The 14,152-nt window shown below is 32.5% G+C and overlaps 1 protein-coding gene and 1 long non-coding RNA gene across 4 annotated transcripts; one reads left to right on the plus strand and one right to left on the minus strand.

Moving 5' to 3' along the window:
• Nucleotides 1-4,025: 4,025 nt before the first annotated feature.
• On the plus strand, nt 4,026-5,927 carry LOC106428705. Of its 2 annotated transcripts, XR_007315153.1 has the most exons (3): nt 4,057-4,474; nt 4,560-5,371; nt 5,522-5,927. It is a non-coding gene; the product is annotated as an uncharacterized LOC106428705 (long non-coding RNA). The 2 variants fall into 2 exon arrangements; XR_007315152.1 differs by having other exon boundaries at nt 4,026-5,371.
• A 3,587-nt stretch (nt 5,928-9,514) lies between these two features.
• Nucleotides 9,515-11,077, minus strand: LOC106428676 (NAC transcription factor 29-like). Of its 2 annotated transcripts, XM_013869424.3 has the most exons (4): nt 10,878-11,077; nt 10,622-10,792; nt 10,261-10,529; nt 9,515-10,178 (listed from the first exon to the last, which is right to left on the minus strand). In XM_013869424.3, exons 1-4 carry the CDS (start codon nt 10,963-10,965, stop codon nt 9,747-9,749), a joined length of 960 nt encoding a protein of 319 aa, XP_013724878.1. In that variant the 5' UTR covers nt 10,966-11,077; the 3' UTR covers nt 9,515-9,746.
• Between the last annotated feature and the right edge of the window lie 3,075 nt (nt 11,078-14,152).

The raw sequence follows: 14,152 nt of genomic DNA on the forward strand, positions 1-14,152 counted from the left end.
TCTAACGATCTGCTCTGTTCCTGTTTTTCTTTTATTTTCTTCAAGCTACAGAGCTTCTTTATTTTTTGATTTCAAGCCATTGAGCTTCTATTATATTTTCTGTTAAGCTATATGCTTCCACCATTCATGTTCATGTGAACCTCTGAATCTAAAACATTGAGCTTTTTGTTATTCAAGTCTAGCATAGACCTCTGAATCCAAGCCTAGTGCTTCTTTATATTCATGTCTCATTTTTATCTTTATAATTCTTAAGCCATTGTGGCTTCACTTCCAAAATCAAAGCTTAATGCTTCTTGTTTTGTTTTTCTTAAAGCCATGGAGCTTCTTATTATTCATGTCTCCGAAGACCTCTGAATCTATTTCTTTTTTTTGAAAAAAAAAGAAACGTTTTCTTTTCTATATTTTTTAGGTATTAGAAAAAAAAACATTAAGAAAATGGTTTTGTTACAAAGCCAAAGTGCTTCCTATCATCATTCAAGCTCATCAAACGTGCCTCTGAATCTATAAGCCTTCGACCTTCTATTTTCTGTTTCCAAGCCAAGGTGCTTCATATCCAACAAGCAACACTCCCTCATGTAAGTGTTTGCGCTACACATAGTCAACGAGAACACAAGCACCAAAGGAGGCACATCATTATCATCTCTGTCCATTCACCTCCTCACAACCAACACCACCGTCTTCTCCTGCTGATCCAAATACTATAATGGCATAATTACTGAGTCAATCTCAAGCAGCTAATTCCGCTACAACTACATTACCACCTTGAGATTGAGGGGGCGTATATAAGGATCAAGGAGATCATAAACATTATTGTTAATATTGTACATTTATTATATAAGATACTCATATATATTTGTATCTATCTAGTTTAGGAAACATCTCTAGCATAAATATATATTAACTCCTACCATTATTCTTATGAGAGTCAATACAATATCTTCCATCTCTTACTCTCATCATTCTCTACATTTCCCTTGTCGCAACACGCGTCAAAGGATGAGCTATGGCTTGGTGGCAACAACTTAAAGAGTCTCGACGACAAGATAACAAAATTCGTATAAATACATGAGACCACTTGATTAAACACATGCGTTGAGATTTCTTACCATTCAACTATCAATGTACCTTGTACAATAAGTTACAAAACTTAAGACAACGATCACGATCGGTTTATGAATATGCAACATAATTTTTCTGATGAAGGCTAAGATGACTTCGGGTGAAACCGAAAGAAACTCATCGCTCACTTCTTCGGAGGTTTTCGAGCTTAGTTAAAAGTGGCGCTAGCTCAATTCAACTGGATATCTGTTTCAGAGGCTCCCCAACGAGCAATTTCAATGTTGTTCCACTCCGCTCGTAGTGGACCTCAACATCTTGCGCTTTCTTTCAATCCGCCTCCACGGGCAACAACACAGGTCAAACTTCCTCGAACGGTGAAACTCCACGCTTGGACTTTGCGAAACCAGGAACCAATTCCAAATCAATTGCAAACTCGTGACCAGCTCGATAAATGCTCTTGTTTGCTTCTCATGTGGAGAACGGGCACACATCCAAATGGCGTGTCCTAAGCAAACAAATCGGGGTCTCATCATTCAGGAATTCGACGGCGAACCAATTTTTGATGTTTGTGAGGCATAAAATGAAGAAAATACCGACATTTTACAGGGTAATACCATTTGATTTTGGTAATTCGCCAGAACTGTCTTATTCCCAAGGCCTCGCAAGAATCATGGTACACACTAACCTGTTTCGTTTAACAGGCACCATCAACTGCAGAATCTCTAAGCTCGTTATAGATTTGGGAAGCTATGCCAAACTAATCTCACAAGACGCACATATATTGGGCTTGGACTTCACTCCTCATCTGTCACCTTACATGCTCCCTTGGATCGATAATGGTACATATATTAGTCTCCAAGCAAGTGTTCCTCTCCTTCTCCATCGGCAATTACAAGGATTCAACAACTTGCGATTTCATTTCGATGGACGCTTGTCACCTCTTACTCGGTCTCCCATTGCAATTCGAGCGTGACGTAGTCCACCAAGGCAAAAAAACATGTACAACTTCTTCTTTGGGGATCGAACTATCACTTTACTTTCATCTAAAGAAAAACATGAACCAAGTTCTCGAACTGACAACAGTCCTGTTAAGTCTGCTTCAGAAAAACGCATTGTTAACCTTACCAAAAGCAGCTTTTGAGAAGCAATTAATAGATAATGCCATTGTTTGGGCACTCATTGCTTCTCCATCAACTCCATCAACGTATCACACCATCTTGACCACCTCGATCCTCTACTAACTGAATTTAGTGATATCTTTCTAGATAAAATCCCTAGTGATCTCCCACCATTAAGGGACATACAACATCACATCGATTTGGCCCCCAACGCAATACTTTCCAATAGACCTCATTTTATAATGAGCGCACAAGCGCATGACGAACTGCAAAGACAAGTGGAAAAACTTCTCACCAAAGGACTAGTCCAGCCACTTTTCCAGCTCTACTTATTCCTCAGAAGGATGGTACTTGACGTATATGTGTTGATAGCCGTGCCATTCAAAAAATTACGACACTATATCAGTTTCACATACCAAGACTGGATGATCTTCTTGAACAGATCAGAGCAGCAACCATATTCACATAGATTGATCTCAAAAGCGGGTACTTAAATTCTTATTCGTCGGGGAGATGTATGGAAAACAGCTATCAAGACACGGGAAGGACTTTTAGAATGGATAGTCATTCCTTTTGGATTGTTGAATGCAATTAGCACCTTCATGAGAGTTATGAATCAAGATCTTCGTCCTTTCATTGGAAAGTTTGTGGTAGTCTACTTCGACGGCATTTTGAACTTTAGCACCAATGTGGATAGTCATGTGTCACAACTACAGGACGTACTTGTACTACGACGTGAATGTTTTTTTTATGCACAGCATAAGTGTGTATTTGGTGTTGATCATGTTCTGTTCTTAGATTATATAGTATCGAATCAGGACCTTAAAGTCGATTCGGGTGAGGTCGAAGCAATCAAGTCATGGCCAACTCCTCGGTCAATTAGCGAAGTTCGCAGCTTCCACGGAATTGTTTCGTTTATCGTCAGTTCGTTCATCATTTTAGTAATATAGTGGTCCCCCTTACAGGATGCGTGAAGGCAATCTCTTTTCTGTGGACTTCAAAAGCTAATGCAGCTTTCGAAGAACTCAAAAGTCACTTGGTTTCAGGTCATATTTTAGCTATTTATTAGATTTTACACAAGTTTTCAAACTACATTGAGATGCTTGTAAAATCAAGATACACATGGTTCTTAGCCTGAATAGTCCACCTGTTGCGTTCTATAGTGAAAATATTGCGGATCTCGTGCTTGTTGTAGTATGTATGACATTGAGTTTTACGCCATAGTCCAAGCTATCAAGAATATGCACCATTATCTCTTTCATCAAGAGTTTATTTTATACACGGATCATGACGCTTTCAAACACTTGGGAAATGGCATATTGCTCTGTGGATAGATTTTCTCCAGCAATTCACCTTTGTCATCAAAAACCAATCCGGTCACACAAACAATGTGACTGATGCCTCCAACAATATATTTGTAATGGATCAATAAGAACTAGTCTAACAATTAATCACTTATACAATAATTGTAGAATATATATATAATCAATTATACCAAAATATATTATTTAATTTTATATTTTTTTATAATTATGAAATAATTATTTACAAAGTATTTACTATTTTTCAAAATAAAATATTCTAATTATTCAGTTTTAAATTGGGAGAATCAATACTTTTTAATCATAATCAATTTATTTATAAATATTTAAATATGTTTAAATTTTTTAGAATATCACTGATAATTTTTTATAATGTCACTGATTATATAATAATTGAAATTGTAATTAAATTAAAATTTATTTTTTTTATTTTTCTTCTCCCTAAAAAATATATTAAACGATAATTTTTTTTATAAAATATATTTAAAAATAAATACGATGAATCGAGCTAATATAATTAAAATAATCTTATTTTAATATATTTAAACCAAAAATAAATTATGATTTAGTTGAAAAATATGTATTCTAATATAATTAAAAAAGAAAATTGAACCAATCTAATTTTTATACATTAAATAACATTAAATTGACATAACAACATGATTTTATTTAAACATCATATTAGGTTTAATTTTTATACATCTTATAACATAAAGAAGAGCTCCACTCTCTTTTCCTCCTGCCACGTCAGTAAATGAGGTGAGGGGACGCTGACACGTGTTGTCTATTTTGTTTGTGCAGGCTTCTGTTTTGTTGGGCCATGTCTTTCTACGTCGAGTCCATTGCGTGCTTTAACCAATTCAACGTGATGAAACGCCGCGTTTTTCATTTGGGTATGCGAGACATCATACTCGCATCTCCAAAGCTAATGGGGACTTCGGTTGAGCAGCCGATTTTCGTCTCCTTCTTCGCGATGTCAGTAACCGATTTATCATCTTTAAGCACTCAATTAATTGATCACCCACGATCAAGATTTAATACGAGATTTTTCTTATGCAAGGCGGTGGAGTTCGACAATAAAAAGGTATGATTTCCTATCTTCAGAAACATCATCTCATTCATGGTGTATCTACATACTTCCACGGCGTCTCACATACTCCCAATCTCCACTTCCCAAACCACTCCCTCCGCCGCTCCTTCTTCCGTCGAATCTCAACCACCCATCGCAATCCCTTAATTCCCGTCTTCATCAACCGAGTCTCAGAAACTGTCACGATCGGATCTTTGTGCTTTTCCTCACCGATGTTTGATCTGTTTTTGTCTCGGCTGTGATGGTCGGAGTCGTGTTGATCTGTGCTCACCTAGCGTTTAGGGCTCCGAAAGATCTTTTCTTGGATGAGGAAGAGAAAGATCTTTCCTTTCGTTTATTTTTAAGTTTAAGATTCAGGAAATATCATTTTTGTTAAATTTTATTTGATTCCTCGATTGGTGATTTAAGCTGTGGATTGAATCTAGGGTTAGCGTTCCTTTAAAATTTTGGATTCTTTAGATAGTTTTTCATTATACTCCAATTAAATCCTCCTTAGACCTCTCATTGTTCTTATTCATTACCAAAACTGAGTTTCCCTCTCTTTTGCTACTTAGGTAATAACTTTGATGGCTACACGCTTATATCTGTTTGTTAAGTGTTAGTGTGAGTCGTCTGTTGATTGATTGTTAATTAATAAAAGCAATTGAACTTGATAACCTTCACGCCAAACAACTAAAATGGTTCTGTTTTTTTTTCTTACAGGTTAAAAATTAATTTTTAAACAAATTTTTGACGTTTGCAAGAGCTCAACCTGAAGCATGCAAGACGGATATGTTATTGCAGTAAGCTCGCCAAACTTGATGATATTTTTACTGGAATAGTCAGGTGTTGTCATAGATAATAATAGTTTGCATCTTGCTGAGGGGTTAACATGGTAAACACAAGCATCTTACTTAACTGTTTTTTGTCTTGCGGTGTGTGCCTGTTAGCAGGAGAGGATATGACTGTTCACTACAGGTTTGAATGTCAGGATAATCTTGACAAGGGTTTTGAGACCAACACACCTTTCTCTTGGATCACATCCAGTTTCAAGGAGGATGCTTAGTCTGGTGCTACAACTCAGTCTACTCTTTCTCATGAATCTGCTGAGTCGGATTCCCTTTGAAGACAAGTATCTTATCCACTCATGGGCCCTAGGTTGTGTAATTTTTAATAGGTGATCTGTACATCATCATACCGTGTCGTTTAATTAAAACATAACAAAGTTTACTGCCTCTTTGTTTGCGTTTGTTTTTGGCCTTCACCTTATATGCATGAGCTCTTCACATATTCATGATATTTGTTTAGTTATGTACAGATCTTTACTCTTTTGGTGTTATTGAGTCCTTCAAATATTTACCACAAACCTCTTTATTCAAACCTGAAATGAACTAAAAGGTCACCTACTCAGTCACTCATGGAAGCTTTCTATAAGGTATCAAACCATTTAATTAGAAAGAAAAGAGCAACAACTCTAATTGCTCTGGAGTAGTGTCCGATATAAACACAGATTCCATTCTACAAAGAAGCTATAAAAAATTCTCTAAAAAAAGAAGCTAAAAAATAAGAAAGAACCCTATTAAATATAAAACTGAGGAATGCTTTGGGGAATTCAAGTAACAAAATACATAGGCAAAAAATTTCAAAAGGATGAAAGCTTTGAGAGCTATTGCCTTCACTAAATCATTATGAACCATTTTTCTATCTATGAAGATCATGTCTTGAGATGGGCGCACATTCGACATTTAACTTTTAAATTGTTTGGCCTTCAGTAGATATATTGAAAAATTGTACGTACATCAATTACAATATTAATGGTTAACTGTCTATATACTTAGGCTGTAAATAAGCTAAGCTAAACCATTTTAATAGAAAACCAAACATTTATATTCTACAGCCAAACAAAATACCGATCGAATTAAATCAATTTTTTTTTTTAATATGCTTTAATCAATCCAAATTCGTTTAGAAACAAAAAAATATATATCCAAAACACATAATAGTTAATAAATAATATACATTAAATCCATGTTGTAAAATGTATATAGGATATCTTATAAATTTTATAAGCCTTTATCACCACTAATATATATATATATATATATATAGAAATTTTTGGTGAAACTTCAAAAAAAAAATTAATGTAAAAATATCAATAAAATATTTTAAGACTATAGAATTTTTCAGCTTAACTCGGTACAAATTAACCTAAACCATTCTAAAAATAAACATTATTTTGTAAAATATGTTAATATACTATATTTCCATTAAAAATATAACAAAAATGAATACTGAAAATAATATAATATAATCTCATGCAAATGTAAAAAAAGAAAACTTATTTCCATTAAAAATATAACAAAAATGAATACTGGAAATAAAAAGTATAATACCGTAAAATATAGTTGATAAAATAAAATATAGTTGATAACAAATAAAAATCTAAATGCAAAAAAATTATAAACAAAGGTCAAATGTTAACAAAATAGATATAATATTTAAACAAAATTAACAAATCTACAATATGATCTTAGAAAAAACAATATGTACTATATTTTTTTTTTTTGACATCGCACAATATGTACTATATTATAAAACTAAAATACATTTTATATAAAATAATTTTATATAAACACACCCTACCGAATATTTAGTCTTGAAAATATTTACTTTGTAAATATACAAAGTCATATAAATCTTTGGCGACAACTGAGGACTTTATTGCTGTCCACTTGCAAACTTCTTGCACATATCTTGAATTGTTGTATGCAGTCGGTGCAAATACTGTCAGATATGTGATAAGTGAGAGCTCCTCCGTTCTCTTTTGCTCTTTGATTTTTATAATCTTTTTTGTTGTTGTATCGTACATGAGAATATTACTGATTAAAAAAATGTTATCCTCCCTTTCAGTTGTTATGAGGCTAAACAGAGGCGTGAAGACATGAAGACATCCTGTTAATTTCAATGATACACGTACATTATAAACCGATGTCCATATATATATAATTTTTTTTTGTAATGCTCAGGTTTAATTATTAGAAAATGATATTTTTACTAATTAGAGCTACATTTTTCAAATATATTGTTTTAAATATAAACAAAAGTAGGTTAAATTTATATTTTCACGTACACATTATTATAAATTAGTGTTATAAACCCGCACCTCAGTATAATTATATTTTTAAATATAATCCATTTGAGATTAAAAGTAATCCTTTGCTTTATGATCCATTAAATATAATCCTTGGGTTTATGATTCTTTAAAAATTCAAAGTAACAAAATAAATTCGCTTTTCAGTTTTGAAAAGATAATTATGAGTTAAAAATGCGATATTACTATCCAATATTCATATATGTATCTCTTTCCACAATGTAAAACATAATATCTAACTATTACAAAACATTTATATATAAAAAGATTAATATATTTTTTTTGTCAGAAGGTTAATATATTTTTATGAGATTATTAAATATCATCATATTTATTATACTTATGTTTTTAATGCCATGTAAAAAGGGTATTTTATTTATTAATTCCATAAAAAATATTAACAGTTAGCCATTAAACTAAATGATTTAAACAAAACAATTAACCAACCACAAAATGAAAGCTCACCGAGTTGTTATAATCAGTGGCAGATCTAGAATATTTTTATAGTGGGGACATATATTATTTAAATATAAAATAAAAATACTTATTACAATTATTTGTTTATATAAAACATATTCTGTTCAAATTTTTTAAATAATAACTATTATTACATAAACAAAATTTTGAGAATATATATATATATAAGTTTAAAATTTATTTCTATTATAATATATTTTTTAATTTTAAATATCATTAAAGTAAATAAACATTCTGAGAAATAGTTACATAATAGATAATTAAATAAAAATGAGTAAAATAAAACTTGGTAAAAAGAATATGCGAGAAACAAATGAAGAATATGCGAGCAATATATCATAGGACATAGATTCAAAATATGTTGAAATCATTAAAATAATGACATTTATGGGAGAGGTAAATTAGGAAATAGTTTATGATTTATGTTGGAAAGGAAAAAAAGTTTAAAACAAAACAAGATCGAATTAAAAACGTGACTAAACCATAAATGAACGGGGCTAAGACTTTTAGTTAATGGGGGGGGGAACGTCAGCTTTAAAAATTTTATTCTGGTAAACAAATTAAATATTTTTAAAATTTCACTGGGGGCAGTTGCCCCCTCCCTGCTTCATGTAGATCTACCCATGGTTATAATATATATTAGCCGACTATTTTTTCTAATTGAAACTGTACTCACACAAAAAAAACTACACCAGTATTATATATAATATTCAACCTTTTCAGATAAGATGTCGTTCTAATTTTTTCACATTAATTAAGAAAAATGTTAAATGTTCCGTTTACTCCTATTTGGTTATTTAAAATTTATTGATTATTTTCTATTATTTTTTTTTGACGAAAAGCTTTTATATTACTCAAACTTGAGGTGGTCTGGATAACTAAACCGGAATAGAACAACCAATAAAATGAAACTCTCTATGGAACGATTTTACCGTCAAAGATAAAAAATCAAAAGTCCGTTTATGTAAGAATTAAACAAATTAACACATATATTAATTCGAAAGCATACAACCTCACTCACACCACATCTAACTTTTCGTGCGGTTGATCTCCGGTAATCATTTCCTCGCACAGATCATTTAGTAAAGCAAACAACGCTAACACATATTAGTTCGAAAGCAAATCTAACACACTACCAATAAGAGCTAAACCATATTTTCTCCATGCCCAAACATCTTAACAACCATAAACATGATTATACATATTTTTTTTTTCAATTCCTAACATAAAACACATGCAAAGAAAACATACAATAATATAGACATATACATCATACGTAAATCATAACCCGCCCGTAGGGCGGGCCGACCCTAGTATATAATATAAAATAATTTTAAATTGATCAACAAATGAAAATACACACTAAATACATATAATTTGATTATTTTGTAAATTTTTATATCCCTACATGAGTATAGAAGAGTCACTTACTACTGTTGGTAACTCTTAAGCTAAAAGCCATACATCCGACAAGTTCTGTATTTTGCTGGTGAAGGAGGGTAACACTGAAGTATAATTAAATCTTAGTACGAGATATCTTCGATGCATAACTAAAAATATAATAGGTTGATTATAGGTGTAAGATTCTGCAGCCATGGGCTTATACTCAAGAACTGGTCTTGTCCCAATTCGAATCCTTGTTTAGGTAGCTGCAGCTCGGGTATTGGTAAGACCCCAGATGGCAGTTTCAGTGATGAAGAAGGTTGCTTTCTCTCGGCTTCTCTCTGTTTCTCTTTGTTCTTAGCATTTTCGTTATGCTCTTGAAACATTAAGATGTGGTTTGGTTGTTTCATGGCTTCTGCTTGAGGAAAAGGGAACGAGGTCATCATCACGTCTTCCTCTTTTCCAGCTAAACAATTCGTCCCCGAAGACGAGAGAGGAGAGCTTGGGCGTGTTTGATTCATCTTAGCTTCCATCTCTGCTCTTTGCTCCAATACTTTAAGTGAAGTGGCTTTTCTATATATCTTGCAAAGCACAACGCTCTGCGATCAAAAGACAAGACAAGATGAGAAACAAATTTGTTTCTAGGTCGCATAACTGATTCAGAACCGAGCTTAAAAGTACCTTTGGTAAGGTGAGGTTATCAGGCATCCGGAACTCGTTCATGACCCAATCAGTCTTGGTTCCTCCTGGTGCTCTTCCTGTGTAGAACACAAGAGTCTTCTTGAGCCCAATCATACGTTTTGGCTCAGACGAGCTTATGATCTTACGATCAGACCCAGTTGCTTTCCAATATCCTTTCTCAGTTATCCTGCTTGGTCTCCCTCCGTCCCCATGCTTCCTTTCTCTTGGCACAAAAAAATACCATTCCCTCTCCCCAATTGTTGATAAACCTGCGATCGAAAGTCAAGACTTTATTAACACAATTATTGAGAAAAAGAGCTATAATAATAGAAATGAAGAAAGCAATTATACTAGTACATACGAGGTAAGTCCCATGGATCATGACCATAAATGTTGAGAAAACCAATGACTTCCACTTTACATCTTTTCCCGTAAACTATGTTCTTGAGGTAGAAATCAAGAAGCTCTTCCTCAGTTGGATGGAATCTGAAACCTGGCAGCTGAATCTCTTTTGACATATCTCTCACTGTCCCTAAGAACACGTACCAGGTTTTAGTTAAGCTGTGTAAGTGAAAATGTCGTTGGTGGTGATATCACTTAGTTGATAGAATGCTCACCTATATACAGCACTTGGACCCAATGTGTTGTGTGATGAGGCACTGTTTTGAGGGAGCAGACCAAGTCAAAAGAAAGATGCAAAGCCATATTGTGTAACTATTCTGAATACTTTGGAGGTTTGTGATCTTTACTAGGAAAGAGAAAGGTCTTTATCAAAGTTGATGGATCCCACGCGTTTTCATCTTAGAAGGGGTCTTGAGGATTTGGCCAAGAGAGCTTTGCTGCCATTGTTTTTTAAAGCTGTTGTTAAAGAATTATGCTTTAGTTAAATATTTAAAAATAATTAAAATATAGAAAATTTTAAATCTCAAGAACATTAAAATATATAATAAAAACATAGAAACAATAACTAGTAATAATGAAAGATTTTAATAGTAATTTTCTTTTTATTAATTTGAGGGTGTCTCGGATCTATGGAAGGACTTATGGCCGGTTCGTTTCTCCATCCAGATGAGCTATCTGGATGGAGATGAAAGTTTTGTTTGTTTAGACACTAAAAGTGCAACTCCTCCGGATGGATCATCTAGATGATTTTCGGAAACTTAGGCTTAATTTTAAAGTCCATTCAGCTGAACCAATTTTGACCATTTAGATGGAGATGGTTCAAAAATCAAAAATTGGATTAGCTTTGAAATCAAAAATTTTAACCAATTGCATAAAGTCGGCTAAACTAAATGTAGAATAAGAAATGTAGATTTAGGATTATATATGTATGTTTCAGAATCGGAAGAATGGCCAGCATTTGCAAGTTATTTGGAAGACATTAAGATACTGAAGAGAATTTTCAATCACTCAGAGCTCATTCGTATACTCCGGACGCTTAATACAAGAGCGGACAGTCTTGCACGGCGTGCTAAGTAGCAATCGTCACTTGTCGTTCATATGGATGCCGAGTTACCGATGTGGTTTGCAGAATCTCAGTTGTTGTGTATGTTTTTGACAAAAAAAAATATATGTATGTTTATAAGTTATATCCAGACATGTTTATAACAGTTCGGGTATATTATTATTTTGGTTCGGATTATCGCTCGAGTTTTTCTGGTTGGGATCAAATGGCAGTGGCCACGTTTTCTTCTGATTGCTTCCAGTCTAAAAGATTGTGGGACTGGGCCTGTGCCTTTGTAAATCCGATAATACGGTTTTGGGTAGTTTAATATTACGTACTATTGTATAATCATGATCATCGAATGGAAAGATATAAAATATAATAAAGTTACTGAATATTTAAAGTCGGTTGAACAAAAAATTGTGGATATACTTTTGGTATGACGGAATATATTTTACAGAATCACTATATTTTTAAGTTATTTAATTAATAAACTAAGAATTTGAAGTATATTAATTACTGAGATATTTATTAAAAAATAAATGACATGATTTAGATATTTCTATAAAATAGAATTTTAATTTTTCTTATAATTAATTCAGCATTAGTTTTCAAAACTTTCATAATATATAACAATAATATATTATATAAAACCCAAATTATATATGCAAACTCATTTATTACATAAATATTTTAACGTCATTTTTATTAATTCCATATTAAAAAGTCTCCTTATTTAATATAATGAAAATATAGAAAATTGATTTAATGGATGTTTGATGCATGTTTCTATTTGTATTGTCATCAACATAAACAGATTCATATTGACTTTATAAACCAAACGGGTGACTCCACATCGATGTGAACGACGCAAGACAGTTGACTCCTGTTACTGCGGGTTAGGCTATCCGCTTTTGAATTTTGCGTCTGTGGTACATGAATGATTATTGAGTTGAGGAAGTTTACTTTGAGGATTTTGATATCTTCCAAATAACTTACAAAAGCTGGCTATTCTTTTAATTTTTGTGTCATGTATCTCAAATTCAAGTGATGTGAATTTAAAAGTAAGGTATAAGATAATGTGGCATCCAAACTAGGGTTGGGCAAATAAACCAAATCAGAAAGTCTGAACTGAACCTGACCCGATAAAAATGAATCCAAACCTATCCGAACCTGACACAAATACCAAATGAATCTTGTTTTACAGTATTTTGGGTTATAGATTTTACCCGATCCGAACCCAAACTCAAATGGATATTCGAATGAAACAAAAAAAAAATCAAAATCCCTGAAAATAATTTGTACCAAACTCGATCTCAGTCCCTAATATATATCCAAAATACACTAAGATATTATTAAGTACCTAAAATGTTTAACTATTAGAAATGTAACTCAAATAAAAAGTTTAATATATATTTTTGGCATTTGGTTAATATTAATGTTCTTATGTTTCAACAATTGCATTTGAAGTGCAATTATGAATAAATTTGCTTCTCAAGTTTAAACATGTTTTTTAAATTTTAAATAGTGTTTCTTAGGTTTATAGAGTTACTAATTGTTAATTTAATTTGCTTACATGAAATGAGATTCTTGTTTGCACAAAGCTTTGGTTTGTCATGATATGTCTAATGTTTTTATATATAGTTCAAAGAAGTGACTCGTTTGGTTGATAAACGAGTCTCCCAAAATTATTTTAAAAGATAACAATATGGTTTGAAGAAGTTACATACACAAATTAATTGAAACTAATAGAAATATTGAGTTTAATAAAGTACAAATCAATATGTTTGGAATCGATAACCCAATTTAATATTTGAAACCAAAATTATTTTGGATTTAACCGACTCTTGAACATGTAACTAAATCCGAACCGAACCTGACCAAACCTGAACCCAGTCCGACGTAAACTTTTATAATATCTGAATGGGACTAAAATTCATGAACCCGAAGATCCGAAACCCGGATGAATCCAAACAGAAACCCGAATTGGTCCCGATTCCCAGCCCTAACCAAACTATCCATAATCAACCATTGTTTGTGATCAAATGCCAAATAAGATGTAAGAGATATTGATTTGCTAAAAGCTTACAAATTCCTGCCAAATTTTTTTTCTTTAGGATAGCATACAAGTGGCAAGTTCAATGCTAACATATATATTTTATCACACGAGTTAATGGGGCATGTTTTACAGATGTTTAAGATACTTGCAATTATATAAAGATATTTTAAAATCCCAAGTGTATATATATATATATATGAGAATCGAAATCGAATCACATCTCTCACCAGCCAACAAAATGAAGTTTCCGATCGGTTACATAAATGGATGACGGCTTGTCATGATGTTCTTGTTTTGCATCATCCTTTCCATACTCTGTTTTATAGCCTTTGTTTTTCCTCAATCTTACAATAGATTCTTTTTTTTAACACTGTTAACAATTACATCAT

This window comes from Brassica napus, chromosome A7 (genome assembly GCF_020379485.1).
Source record: "Brassica napus cultivar Da-Ae chromosome A7, Da-Ae, whole genome shotgun sequence".
Taxonomy (NCBI): domain Eukaryota; kingdom Viridiplantae; phylum Streptophyta; class Magnoliopsida; order Brassicales; family Brassicaceae; genus Brassica; species Brassica napus.

Bases quoted from the DNA above. Each gene is read 5' to 3' on its own strand.
- LOC106428676 (XM_013869424.3), bottom strand. From the start codon at position 10,965: ATGGCTTTGCATCTTTCTTTTGACTTGGTCTGCTCCCTCAAAACAGTG. The intron at 10,793-10,877 runs GTGAGCATTCTA...ACGTGTTCTTAG, and splicing joins GGTCCAAGTGCTGTATATAG to GGACAGTGAGAGATATGTCA. The intron at 10,530-10,621 runs GTATGTACTAGT...TTTCGATCGCAG, and splicing joins TGATCCATGGGACTTACCTC to GTTTATCAACAATTGGGGAG.